This window comes from Pempheris klunzingeri, chromosome 1 (genome assembly GCF_042242105.1).
Source record: "Pempheris klunzingeri isolate RE-2024b chromosome 1, fPemKlu1.hap1, whole genome shotgun sequence".
Lineage (NCBI taxonomy): Eukaryota > Metazoa > Chordata > Actinopteri > Acropomatiformes > Pempheridae > Pempheris > Pempheris klunzingeri.
The window spans coordinates 18659885-18675199 of record NC_092012.1 but is presented as its reverse complement, the minus strand read 5'-3'; the positions used below and the strand labels follow the sequence as shown (position 1 = coordinate 18675199).

The 15315-nt window shown below is 39.7% G+C and overlaps 1 protein-coding gene across 1 annotated transcript in view; it reads left to right on the top strand.

Moving 5' to 3' along the window:
- Window positions 1-15315, top strand: part of csmd1a (CUB and Sushi multiple domains 1a) — a 313136-nt gene that overhangs the window by 148851 nt on the left and 148970 nt on the right. Inside the window, exons 8-9 of the mRNA XM_070832290.1 lie at window positions 6500-6581; window positions 12135-12259. Of these exons, the coding sequence (XP_070688391.1) occupies window positions 6500-6581; window positions 12135-12259 (207 nt within the window). The remainder of the gene's footprint in view (window positions 1-6499; window positions 6582-12134; window positions 12260-15315) is intronic.

Genomic DNA, 15315 nt, shown 5'->3' with positions numbered 1-15315 from the left:
ATATTGTGGGCAGCTTCTGTGCGTATAGTGTTTAATTAGTTGATCTGAGGTCAAGGCATACAGTCTTTTTGTTTGAACCACAGGAGAAATAGTTTTTACCTCCGTGGCAGCTAATGGGAATCCAAATAGTCTAAAACATTATATTGACCACAAGGCACTGAAACAATGAATTCATTGATTCATGTGATAAATGTCTCTGCAGTCTGGGGAGGGAAACATATTTCTTGGCAGCTTGGACAAGCCTCTAAAGCAGTATTCAGATCATGTGACAGAGGCTTTTAATTATCACAGAAGCCCAAGCTCATACCTCAGCCATTCCTTAGTATTTAGCTTCATAATAAAATCCTCATCAATAATTCTGCTGATTTACATGCTCAGCCAAGCATGTGCTGGTGCAATTAACATTAGTATGGTGTTTTTTTTCTGTATGTGTGTATCCATGAAAAAAGAAATCTTATGTGCTTGTGTGCTTCTTCATGTGTTGCAGCAATTAGAATCAAAACGGGCATGCTTTGTGTGTATTAGAGTGTGTGCATGCACGTGCAAGGAGTTCCCAGGGCAAATCAGTTTATTATCACTGATGTGGAGCTCAGTGAAGAATTCAGATCACACACACACACACACACACACACAGCCACACACGCACACTTTCTTTTCCTACTCTTGTTAACACAAACTAAGCATGCACAGATACGTTAGCACACTCATATAGAAGCTAACATAAGCATCTTGTTGTGAAGCAGCACTTTTACCACGGAGGCCTATCACATATAAACACATTGAAATTTATTCCAATAGCCTTAAAAATGTGATGTTCTGTATGCCTGCTAAATAAACATTAACTTAAATAGCAGTACAGTTCAGCTGCAGTTAACATTATGACTTGTAGTACACTTTTGCACCAGATGGCCAAGATCTCTTTGCACATTGCCCCGTGTGGCTTTTATGATGATGGGTTACTGAGTAAAATCGGCTTAAAGACTTAAAAGTAGCTATCCCACTTGTAAAATTATTGGCGGACTGTAGAGAACAACCTTTGTTATCTGTTATCACAATGTGGAGCCAAAGAATGATGATAATGTTACCGGTGTAGTCCAGTGATCCATTAAGCTTGAGCAGCCCTGGACTTAAATGGGAAATTTAGCATCTCACTATGGGACTCGTGCTAATTAAAACATACTAGCAACACCAAAGACCAAAACTGAGGAAATGTGGGTTGCTCACATTGGGCCGAATTCTCGGTGAGGTTACCCCAGTGTAGTAGTTAGCCCATCAGGCAGGGAACCAAGACCATTAAAACGTTAAAAAACTAAAGCCAAGGTCCACTTTTGGTCCCGAACCAGTCTTTGAACAACACTTCTTTACACTGTATGACTCCCTGTGGTAATATTATAGCTCTATAGCAGAGAATGTGCAATGTTAATGCAATATATAATCATTACAAAGAACCAGAGACTGATGATAATGAGTTTTACCTGTCTAGAGAATGGAGTGCTTATGAATCATAATCTAAAAGACCGTCTGTAACAGCCTCTAGCCTATATTAAAGCACAGTCTAATAGACAGACACACATGAGAATTAGTTTGAATCAGTTTGAGAATGGTCTGTTTATGAATAATTCTCAGGCTGACGACTGATTAGAATCCTATTTGATACTGACGATAAACAGACAGATAGATAGGTAGATAGATACAGTATTTAAGAGATAAGTCAATTAAAAGACAGATGTAAAGTAAGAGTGGTAACTAGGACGACGTAAAATGGTTTACATGAAAGCAGCCCATGTTGAAGTTATCCTCTCTCAGCGGTAACATTAGCTTACTGCTGGGGATGTGTCATAATTATAGAGTGGCTGAAAGATTGTGATTAAGGAGTTTTACTCCCTAGACAATGACCTAGAACTGTAATGAATCATCACTGTGAGAGTTTGATTTATAATCAGTGTTTTCTTCAGGATTCTCAGGCAAGTGGCGCTGGGCTGCAGTCCACTCAAATGAAAGTGACGCGACCACTTGAAAGCACACGATGGTTCAGCACCACAGAAAAGTAGTTTTGGGAAAACCTTGCAGTAACGCAGTCAGTAACCATCAGAGTATTATTTTTGTAATGTGTCTCATCCCACATGGCTCTGACTCAGCATCGTAACGACTGTATTTATTTGGAGAATCTTGTGGGCTCAACAAAATGATGCCGGGAAGATGGCTGTAGACTTAAGCTCTTGGCTTGATTGACCTGCGAGCATGAGAAGGCGGGTGAGGAAGAGAGGGCAGAGTGGATAAGAGGCAGCGGGGAGCAGCGGAACAGAGTATATCAACAAACTGCACTTCGCACATTTCTCTCCTCATCCAACAGGCATCTGAAGAGCACCTCAAAAGCTCTTACCTGAAACACATGTTGGCTGATTATACACACACACACACACACACACACACACACACACACACACACACTCTCCCACGCTCTCCTTGCCTCTCCCTTCCTCCTTGCACCGTCTCTCATTGACTCTTTGACCAGGCTTTCTTTTTTAATGGTTCATCTGTCAGCTCTTATAATAACTAAACTTTTGTGCTACATGGATTTCCATTCTCAATGCAAATGTCTTTTGTGTTTATCCGTCTTTATATTGCCCTCTAAGCCAGTGGTTCACCAATTTCTCCAATTCCCTGAGCCAGTGGTTTGTAACTCTTTCTCTCGGGAACTGCAACAGCAGTTTCTGGTAAAAAAAAAAAAAAAAAAAAAAAACAGTAGAAAGACATAAAACTCTATGCACACCCTTATTTCACTTATTTGATGTGGCCTTTTTTCAAAAGTTTATGACTCTATTAAACAACATTTTTACCTCTGAATTAAATAGCTCCCTGTGCTATAACGTGAAAAGGATGCAAGTACAGCCTAACCTGCTGAGTATCAACATGAAACGCTAAAACTCTGTGCAGCAGGCTGATTAAACAGTGGAGACAATGGTAATTCCTCTTGCTTTCACACGTTTAATGTGCAACATTTGCATAGGGGTGTCAGTTTGTAAATCAAATTCCCTTTTACCAACAGAAAGCCTCAGATTACATTTCTAACATTATTCCTTTTTTGGAAAAATGTACATTCTTAGTATTTAAACTCAAAATCGTGTCATGAAGATACTAAATTCATATTGGATGAATAGTTTTTAAGACTGTAAATTGTGTGTCACACTCACTTGAGTATTTATGATGGCCAGAACTAATACACACACGTGTCACATTTAATTTTTCTGCATTGAGGGCTAATGGTAATGGCAGGAGCCACATAATCTCTTTATGCATGTAGGCATGTCCAATACCAGTGTAGTACTAGCTGCTCAGTGAACTTTTTTTCTTAATCTATTTTTTAATCTTTAAAAAAAAAGGGAACACAAGCATGAATAAATCAATAAATAAACAAAAAGGTACTCAGATCCTATAACTTCACCTGCAGTAACCAGTAACTACAGCTGCTAAATACATTTGGTGGAATAAAAAGTATATTATTTCCCATGTAAGATGTAGTAGTGTAAAAGTTGCACTTAAATAGGCATCTCTGCAGCAGCCACATCGTCTTCATGACTGCTGTCATCTTTTCTAAATATTCTGTGGGCTCTTTATGATACTCCACTTCACTACTAATATTTTTCAGACAGGGCATGCAACACTATATTGAACAGTTGGTAGGAATACTATTTACTTGTAGGAGCGAGTGTGTAGTGAATAGTTTAGGACACAAAGTGGGAAGAACTGAGTAGAAACTCCACTCCATAGGAGTGGGAGGGAGGGAAGAGTGACGTCAGAAATTTCAAACATACATGGGCACCGACGAGAAAAATCACTTTTTACAAATTCCTAAAAAGTTGACATGTGGAGATGAAAGGTTTGCTGAAGACACTTTGATGATATGGAAATGACATTATGCATCATAAGCTTGTGTTTAAATGTTGAATGGTCTTTTAAGTGCAAATATGGGATTAAGTCAGTTTGAGGATTTTTGACATCAGCCCAGCAGTAATATTTGGCAGCTGTTTTTTCCCCCCTTTTTTTTTCCCATAACAATCTCATGTTGTTTGCATGAGCTGGATTTGTTTCGGCAGTATGAACCTTTGTATTTGATGCCAATGAAAGCCATTTGAACATGAGTGAGAGAGAAAGGGATAAGAGAGCGCAACATAGAAAGTGTGTTTTAGACTGTGTGTATGTGTGGTGATTTTTGGACAGAACATCAAAAACACAGCACAGCAACAAGACAGCTTGTTCTATTTGCATCATATCTCACACAAACACGCATACACAGTGTCTATACACTCACAACCCCTCAGCACACATATAACGCAATCACACAAACGCAGCAAATCATTCATCCATCTTGTATGCTAGGATGCACAAAACTTCAGCATCCCTTTGTAAATTGCAGCTAATGTGTTTGAGAGAAAAAAGCCAGGCGAGCAAGCTGAGAATACAAAAGTGGAGAGGAGGAGTGAGTGGGAGCAGAGGCAGATGAGGAGGACAGGAGAGGAGAAGCAAGTGAGAAAGATACAAGAAAAGATGGGCGGAAGGAGAAGAAAGGAGATGGTGCGAGGTCAGATACTGCGCTTTCTCCAGGTCATATTCTATAACCCACAGGACATTCTCTTCGTTTTTTCAGTTCTTTGAGCTATTGTAGTCCCTTTTCAGAATTCTCTTCATTTTTATTTATTATTATTTGCTATTCTCTTCTTCCTTTTCCCTTTATTTTTTTTTAGTTTTTTGGCAACCACAATTATTCATCCACAGAGTTCCATTAAGTCAGAGCTGGTCTAAACTGGTTTCTGTCATGTTGTCTGGTCTCATTTACATTTACATTACGTTTTAGGCATGCAGCAGATGCTCCCAGCCAGAGCGGAATCTCCTAAGATTCCAAATATGAGCAGGACAAAAGTGTCATGTGTTTTCCTTTTGTGCTTTTTTTTTTAGGAACAGAACAGATCATGCAGATAGATTAGAAAATCAGGCGGGAATGAAATGTTGAAATCTGAGAACTGAGGACAGTTGTCTTCATTAAATCACTGCACGTACTGGTTTCCATTTCCACCACAAAAGTTGTTCCGCCATTTTAACTTTTTGCAAAACCTGTTTTTACCATTTTCTGCCTGAGGGTTAAATTAAGTTTCCATTTTTTTTTATAATTTTGTATTCTACATGTTTGTATATAACACACCATTTTGAAAATTCCAAGTGGAAATCTGAAAGTCCCTGGACATTTTTAATGCATGTAATATATGTTTGATAGTGTCCCCGCATAGAAAATGTTTTAGGGGTGGAATAAGTATTCAAAACCTAACTTTAAAAACAGCCAAACAAAAGTCTGAAAACTACTCTGGTTAAATTTAAGGTTTTTTTTGGTTTTTTTTCCTTTTTCATTTACATTTATCATTCAGTTATAGAAGTTAGCTTAGTTTAGTGCAATACATTCATTGGCTCTTCATTTATATGGTAAAACCTCAAGTTAAGGTTATCAGAAGCCATTTAGTCGCTCTCTAATTTTCAGTTTATTTTCAAAATCCATCTTCCCCTTTAAAATCTGCTCCTGTGGGATTTTTAAGTGATTATACAGTACCATCTTTCCGATTATTCTAATGGCATACATTTTTGCTTGTAGACAAATTAGACAGTCTTGATGAACTAAATTAATTCTTTTTCATGTTTTGTTCTCAAGAATGATCAGCCCATAGACCTTTTTCACTGCGGTCATTTTAACTTGTCACAGCAGGAAAAGCACACGTGTGATTGATGACATTAAAGATGACGTCTAACCAGGGTCGTGCTATTGTCCATGCAAGTCAAATTAATATACAGTATATTATGGTAGAATTCTAATCAAATCCCTGTTTCTCCAGGTCTTCCTTTTAGAGAGGAAAACAAAACGCATAGAGATGATGAAGACTTGTTTATTTTGTGTGGGATGATCTCCTTAGACAGATGAATTACAAAAGACTGATCAGGAAAAGGGTGTTTATTGCTGCTCTTTGAAGAAAAACTTTTTATCTTTAAATCTTTTGTATTATTATTATTATATCTGTCAGATAGAAAAATAAACACAAAAGGAAAAGATTTGTTTTCATATTGAGGCCTGTGTGTTTTTCCTTAGTCAGCTGAGAATAGATCTATTTTAAAATTCAAAGGGTGAGTGCATGCCTTATTTTTTGAATTCTCAACAACAGTTGGGGATATTTCTCACAGTTGGAGTTATCCTACTTGTACTTAACCACTTGGCTGTCATCATTTACTGAAAAATGCTGAGATGCTCACAGTCACAATAAACAAGAATGATTTTTTTATACCTGCCACTTCAGCTGTAAAACTGGGTATGAGAACAAGTTCAGTGATTTACCTGTCAGCATAATATGATGCTATGCATGCCTCCAACAAATACAAGATGTCCCTGAAGTACGTGAAAAATAACCTGGTCAGATGTACATCCATAAGACACTGCTTACTATGTTTTCCTTGTTTTCAGTGAGTCAAAGCGGCCTCGCTGGTGACGTTTGTCCAGATCCTGGAGTTCCAGAGAATGGCAAGAGGATTGGCTCTGCCTTCCAGTAAGTTTATTTCATTCCGGACTCACCTGCTCCCAGTCACTCCTAGTTCAATTTAGTCTATTGAAAACACCCACGGGGATTTTGGATATTGTTGATCTCATGACCAGCACTAGATTATTGTATGTGTCTGAAATCTAGAAGCCAGACTGCAGAAAAGACTTCTCTCAAAGGTTTTTCTTGTAATGGATTACATTTGCAAACATAACACAACTCATCAAATCATTTTGGATGACATGAGAAAAGGGGGATGTTGAACACATGTACATTTAATGCTTTGTTTGTGTTCTGCTGTTTTGATTATTAAGTGAGAACAGTTTGGTTGTTGCCAGCTGAAGACATGTGCTAATCGTAAGGATCGGGAGAACCGAATCCCGGTGGGCTTGTAGATTTTTTTTGGCCCATCGCTGACAAAAACATTGAGCCCCAGTGTGGGCTGAACACAGTTGTACTGCCAAAACATACACTGTTGATTTGTACAGTACAACCAAATTTACTAGGTGAGTTGGTTCCCTCCCACCCTGCTTTGGTTTTACGAGATGCTTGTCGTGTAACGTGCAAGACTGACAGTCGGTGCAGTGAGGGCCTAAAATGTGATGAGTTTAGTGATCTGATGACTTTCCATGTTTGAAAGAAGACTGTTTCTGTTTGTCCAGATTGTCTTGAGATTACAGGTCTCTTCTTAACTCACGAGCATCCTATAACACCCACACTGAGAGTTAGTGCCGCTCTGCTTCTGCTCTGGTTGAAGAGTTGGCCCAATGAACATGGAACTTCCTCAAGTTCTCCTTCGTGGAGATTGAAGTGTTTATCATCATAAATAATTTATGTCTGTTGGGGACCCGTCGTTACAGCTCTGGCTTTTTAGATGGAAAGCACCTTATGTAACTGGCTTGTGACAAACTTGAAACACTCACACATTCACATTTCCAGTCTTTTTTTGCAGAGAGCTGTTCAGCACTTGTCAGACGAGCTCCACACCTGCCAATCTGTTTCACCTATAAGAAAGAAAATTATTACATACAAATGTCTACAGATATAGACATGTTTATATTGATACTTTACAAGATATTAATTTCATTTAACTTTTTACTTCAACCATTGGCCCTCCTGGCATGTTTGTAATTGTAGGTGTGAGCTGTATACACTGTATGCTGCAATGGTTTCATTAAAGTTGTTTCTAAAAAATGGCAGTCAAGAGAACAAAAAAAAGGATGTATAAATACGTCCATGGGATTTATTGATGTTGTGTCATGTGTAACTTTAGTGGATCATAACATACTGGGTATGGAATTAATCTGCAGATACTCTGGTTCAAAACAAGTCCAAACTTTTCTGTGGTTGTCAGTTTTTGAGCTTCGACAAAGGCAGAAATGTGACCAGCAGGAGAATAAGTAATGCCTGTTTTTAGCCTACCTGAATGCCTTTCGCCTTTTGTGATTTTCAACTGATGCAGTTTTTTGACTTGTGCCCCTTCGAGCTGGTATAAAACAGCCTCTAAAATAGATTTTTCAAAACTTGTGAATCACTGCGACGGCAAGAGTTTCAGGTTCAGCATACAGGCATAAATGTGCACAAAAAATATTAGGCTGATCGGTCCAGTACTTTTTGAGATGAGCTGTGGACAGGCAGAAAAATCTACAGCGCAAATAAATCTATGATGTAGGCAGGAGCAAGGCCATTTTAGGGTTTTAAAGGTAATTAGTAAGCGCTTAAAATCAATTCAATGCCCAACAGATAGCCAGTGTAGTGTAGTAAGGATGGGGGTGATATAGCAGCAGAGTTTTGCATGATCTGGAGACTTGAGATGGCCTTTTGGCTAAGCTCCAAATACAGGGACTTACAATAATCCAGACGTGAAGAGATAAAAGCATTGATGACTTTTTCAAGGTCCACATGCGATAACTTTTTTGGTTCCATGCTCTTCTACTGAAAAATAACATCCAAGGTGAAAGGCAGACTGTGTTTACAGAGAGAGCTCAGTCCACCTACACTGTTAACAGTCTAGTCCTTGTAGCTTTTATTTTCCTTTTTGTCAAACGCACAAACAAAATGAAAAGAACTGGAGTTCTAATTCTCACTTACTACAGGTGATGCCTTAGTGCTGATAGCTTACATTTAACATCTGTGGTTCTCAACTGGTGCCACTGCTATCTATTTCACCAGTGTGGCACAGGTTGGCTTGAACTGTCAGTTCAGAAGTACAGTTCTGAAACTCCTCAGCCAGCACAGGCCCAACCTGTTTTCCACTGTTCACTGTGTCTTTGATTGGTCACTTTTAATCATTGTCAGGAGCACCTCCTTCTAGAGCAGGGGTGCCCACACTTTTTCGGCTTGCAAACTACCTTACTCTGATGACTTGCACTGAATGGAGTCGAATATCCCTTCCTGTCCCATTCCCCACCCCAGAGTATCCCATCTTTAGTAGATATAAATTGGAAGGCTAACTAGTTCACTTTGCTCGCTGGAGTTTTGCAGTAGCTAGCGCATTTGACCGCGCATGTCCCTGCCCGCGACCCGTAGCAGAGAAGAGATCTCAGGCTGGCCTTGGTAGAGACTTTTTTAAATGGTTCAGTTCATGATGTCTGTCATCCTATGAGTAGAAAAGGAGGCATCACTGTATTTGATCAGGAGTAAGCAATTATAAAATGACCGTCTCTCCCCCACTCACTTAGCATAAGTTGCAGCTACAGTGGTGTGAAAAAGTATTTGCCCCCTTACAGATTTCTTCTGCTTTTGCTATTTTGTCACACTTACATGTTTCAGATCATCAAACCAATTTTAATATCAGACAAAGATAACCTGAGTAAACACAAAAAGCAGTTTTTAAATGATAATTTCATTTATTAAGGGAAAAAAGCTATCCAAACCAACCTGGCCCTATGTGAAAAAGTAATTGCCCCCTAAACCTAATAACTGATTGTGCCACCCTTGGCGGCAACAACTGCAACCAAGCGTTTGCAATAACTGGCGATGAGTCTTTCACATCGCTTTGGGGGAATTTTGGCCCACTCTTCTTTGCAGAATTGTCTTAATTCAGCCACATTGGAGGGTTTTCGAGCATGAATGGCCTGTTTAAGGTCATGCCACAGCATCTCAATTGGATTTAAGTCCAGACTTGGACTAGGTCACTCCAAAACCTTCACTTTGTTTTTTTTTGAGCTATTCAGAGGTGGACTTGCTGGTGTGCTTCGGATCGTTGTCCTGCTGCATAACCCAAGTGCGCTTGAGCTTAAGGTCACAAACTGATGGCCGGACATTCTCCTTCAGGATTTTCTGGTAGAGAGCAGAATTCATGGTTCCATCACACTACCACCACCATGTTTGACTGTCGGTATGATGTTCTTTCTCCGAAATGCTGTGTTGGTTTTATGCCAGATGTAATGGGACACACACCTTCCAAAAAGTTCCACTTTTGTCTCGTCAGTCCACAGAATATTTTCCCAAAAGTGTGGGGGATCATCAAGATGTTTTTTGGTAAATGTGAGATGTGCCTTTGTGTTCTTTTTGGTCAGCAGTGGTTTTCTCCTTGGAACTCTCCCATGGAGGCCATTTTTGCCCAGTCTCTTTCTTATTGTTGAATCATGGACACTGACCTTAACTGAGGCAAATGAGGCCTGCAGTGCTTTAGATGTTGTTTGGGGTTGTTTTGTGACCTCCTGCATGAGACGTTGATGCACTCTTGGAGTCATTTTGGTAGGCCGGTAGTCCTGGGAAGGTTCACCACTGCTCCATGTTTTCTCCATTCGGGGATGTTGGCTCTCACTGTTGTTTGCTGGAGTCCCAAAGCCTTAGAAATGGCTTTGTAATCCTTTCCTGACTGATAGATGTCAATAACTTTGTTTCTTGTCTGTTCTTGAATTGCTTTAGATCGGGGCATGATGTGTTGCATTTTGAGATCTTTTAGCCTACTTCATGTTGTCTATTTAAGTGATTTCTTGATTCTACAGCTCTGGCAGTAATCAGGCCTGGGTGTGGCAAGTGAAATTGAACTCAGCTTTCAAACATGTGGTTAATCACAGATAATTCATGATTTAACAAGGAGGGGGCAATTACTTTTTCACATAGGGCCAGGTTGGTTTGGATAGCTTTTTTCCCTTAATAAATGAAATCATCACTTAAAAACTGCTTTTTGTGTTTACTCAGGTCATCTATGTCTGATATTAAAATTGGTTTGATGATCTGAAACATGTAAGTGTGACAATAAAGCAAAAACAGAAGAAATCTGTAAGGGGGCAAATACTTTTTCACACCACTGTAAATTATTGTTCTGTTTCTTTCGTCATTATGGGAGAATCAAGTTGGGCATTATAGTTTGTTTCAGGCCAAAAAACTTCAAAACGATACTCGACGATACTCGAATTTCCAGCTCCTGGTGATCTTCTTTACCATCAGCAACTATGACTGCACAAACTGTGTGGATCTGAGTTGGTTAAAAGGTCATTACCTCTGTGTGTGTGTTTGTCTGTGAGGGTTTGTGTGGTAGTGTGCATGCATGTTGGCATGGATGTTGGTGTGTGTTACATGTTTGTATCTAATCATCATTAAGCACCGAGACGCTGGAGCAGAATTGTGGTGTAATTAATTAAAACATGAGGAGTAAAGACAGAACATGCAGAGAAAACAGTTGGAACAAAGTTTTCACTTCTGGGCAGTGCAGATGTTGCAAGATGGCTACAACGTAGTGTGTCATTGCAGTTTTGGTTCACAGACAACCACGTACACAATTGCAATGGAAAAGTTTTGGTTCTTTTCAGAGAAATAGCTGTAACGACAAAGTTTCCTTTCCTGTAATTGTAAATTTCACAGTGAGTGGCTGGATGTAAGGTATTTTCAGTGTCATCAGCGTCGCCAAAGTAGCAGAGCCTGTAAAGTGAATGACCCAGCTCTCTGTGACAAAGGCACTAACGGAGAGATTTGGCCAGGCTGTATGACTCTACAGTGTTTAACAACAGGGTGGAGCCACTGAACAACCAGAACCCTACGTAGTGAATGTTTGGCCAGGTGGTAGACTGCGGCGTCTGTCGGCAGGGAGGAGACATTAAGCCTTACAGACAAGACACCATGCAGACTTCCACTTAGAAGGCTGAATGTCCCTCTCACGTTAGTCAGCGGGGTGTAGGAGAGAATGAGAAAACAAGAATGATCAGAGCAAGTGATCAGAGAGGTGGTGAGAGGAGGGGGAAAGGAGAAAGGAGGAAAGAACAAAGGAAAGCAGACGATGGGGAAAAAATGGTACAAGGAAAGAAAAGTGCAAGGTCTCACAGAAAGACAGGAATTACAGATGCTACTTGGATGATCTGTGGTGACGGTTGTCTTCCACACGGATCTAAAAGCCACTGCATCATTGATATCATGACCATCATTCATACATTATTTCTACAATTATCTCCTGGAAGGTCCTATTTCTCTTAAAATACATGCAGTGATGAGAGGTTTCTACATGCATCACAATGTCACTTGACTGTGACTTTGTGATGCAGTCAGAGCAAGAATCAATGGTGCTCTTATCACTGTTTTTGACCAGTGTTGTTACTGTTGTGTCTCCTCAAACAGAGTTGGCTCCAGCGTCCAGTTCAGCTGTGATGACAGCTATGTACTACAAGGATCTAAAAGTATCACCTGTCAGCGTGTTACTGACACTCTGGCTGCCTGGAGTGACCACAGACCCATCTGCCGAAGTAAGTTTCACCTGTCACTTCCACTGAAACCTGTTATGACTTGTCAGGTGTGTATACATTAGACCTCGAATGGAGCTAGAGCTTTTGTGAAATATATTGTACTGTAATTTTCTGCATTGCATCTTTTGGTAACAACTGCTTCTCACATCAATAAAATTAGATCAATAATAGGCGCACGTTTGATGCGCAAAAACCCTCCTTTCAAGGTTTTCAGCAAAGGTAAAAGGTTAAACATATTTTAGTCTTCCATGGACATCCATGGACTGTATTTATGTAGTACATCCATCCTGAGACTGGTGCAAAGAGCTTTGCAATGCGTCACATTCACACGCAATACCGCAGACAGTCATGCACTAATGGTCAGCCAAGGTGCTGACCTGTTCATCTGAGATTCGATGTTATGCTCAAGGATATTTCAGCGTGCTGTTGGGAGGAGTTAAACCATCAATCCTGATGAACCCGCTTTAACCCGATTATTGGACAGGAGTATGTCATCCAAATATAACACTATGATTGTTTGGTGCATTTTTAATAGTTCTTGGATAACAGTGGAAATTGCAGGGATATGTAAGCTTTGTTAGGATTTGGCCACACAGACAGTTGAGATAAATTCAATTTTGTTTTTTGTCTCTTCAGGGGATTTGTTTATTATGGTAAAAGGATGAAATAACAACAACTTTATCCTTTATAATATAGTACTTACTGCTGCCTGAGATCCCCAGGCTGTTGTTCTAAAGCCAAAAAGCCCTGATGGCAAAAGCCTGTTCACCTTCAGTCATTAGCATGGACACTGAAACACTCACAGAGTTCCTCTGGCAAGAAATCCTCTGCTCAGATGGATGAAAAGTTCAGAACAAGAGCCAGGCCATGCAAAGCTCTAAAACTAATCAATAAAACTAAGCATTTTTCAGCAATTAAATTGGCCCTGTGTTATGCCCACTGATGGCTCTTTCTCTGGTTGAAAAAAGCTAGTAAGTCAATATGAGCTTTATAGGCGAGACGAAGAATGGGGAGGTCATCATCTTGTGCCAGAGGCAGAAAAATGGTCACAAAAGTTACACGTTGAGTTACAAAAATACCACTAAAATCTGCATAATTCTTCGATCAGCATGAAAAATGTTAACTGCTCCAAGCAACCACCACCACAGCTTAAGTGACAACAGGAAATGACACACATTTACACCTGGACCATCTAATATAATCCTGATCCCTATTTGTAAAACATACATTATACAATGCTTGTCTGACAACATTAGAGGTATTGACTGGATTTTACAATCTGTAGGTGGTTATGCTATTTTGCTGGATTTTCCTAATGCAGAGGCTCTAAAAGTATAGCGCAGAAATGTAAAAAATAAATCACTGTGATTAACATTTTGTTGTTTGTTGATGTGTTAAAATTATGATTCACTTTCTGACTGACTGTTTGAGTGACTAAATAAATAACTGCGTGAGTGGCAGTGCAGCGATGCAGGGGCTTTCACTGCCCGCATGTTTACTGACAATACCCTGTTGGGTTTATTGCTCCACAATGAAAAGGCAGACAGCGAGCATACACACCCAAGTGTGCGCGCACACAACATACACTTACAATGACAGCAAGTGTCCAAAGGACAAAGTCACATACCACATAGCTGCAGCAGAATTTGCCTTGAGCCATGTGTGTGTTTGACAGTCAGGCGGTCCCTGTGCTCAGACACATACTATAGGGTCCCTGTCACATCGTATTATAGTGTACGCATGTGTTCTGGGTGTGTGTGTGTGTCTGTTTCCTGTCTATATGTCTGTCTGTGACTGGAGGAACCTGACTGACTTCATGATACTGGCTACTCTTGTCAGTTAGAGACAGTAGAGATGGGGCGGAGTGACATTGTTACAGACATGGAAGGACACATGGATATTGATTCCACAATTAGCTTACTCACAAAGCTTATCTGAAATGTTCTGTTTGACTGATCGTATTTTTTTATGGTATCATTCAGCTGACCTTAAACCAATAATTGTTATAGATTTTTGCCACTGTAATCTTTTCAGAAATTAAAGTAGAGTAACTTTTCAGATAAATAAGAGTAAAAATGGCAGGAACTGACAGGTTTTCCGAATTAAATGAAAACAAATCCTTGAACCCGTATAAACCAATACTTCTGATAATAACATACAATAGAATAGGACTTTTTTGAAGAGTGCAAAATCCGTCCACCTTACTGTTTAAAATGTAACTGACAGTATGAATATTCCAAGTAATAAAATAAAATGTGCAAAATGTAAGAAAAACTCCTTATTTTTAAGGCTTTTTTCACAGCAGACATTTTGACACATCACTGTGGGAAAAGGCCCAGTTTAAATAATGAAATTAATGACAACTGAATTCCGTTCAGCTGCTTCGGTTTTGGTTTCAGGGAATATTTTTCCACGCTGGTTCAGCTGTCTCACTGTCATGGCATACATGACCAGAACAGAGCCATTGTTAATGTTATTAGTAGCATGTGTGCTTTTCCCACTAGGACAAATCAAAAAGTCTGCTGTGAAAAAAGCCAAGTGAGCACGCCAGTTGCCTGTGGGATAAATGGCCTCTTAAATAAGGTCTTTGTAGCTATTGAATCAAATGAATCTATAGTATCTGCTTTTAAAGCTGTTAGTGCACAGAATATTAACATCCAACTTTTCAGTTCCGTGGAGCTTTCTAGCTTCTTTTTAAATTCATGACTCAACCACACACAGACAACATTGTTTGATTAAGTTGAGTATTCAGCAAAATCCAGTAATTCCACTAAGGACAGTTGTGGCACAGATATTAGCAGGTCCACTAATTTGTGATCTGCAGTTGGATTCCTGGCTTCTCCAGTCCGCATGTCAAAGTGTGCTTGGACAAGACAATAAACCCCTTAGTGCTCCTGAAGCACAGCGTCAGTGTGTGAGTGTGTGAATGACTAGATAGTTAGTACTGCCACCACAGTATGAGTGATGTGTGAATGGGTGAATGTAGTGTTAAAGTGCTTTGAGTGGTTAAAACTACTAGAAAGGCAAAATTCAAGTACCTAAGCCCTTAAACACAG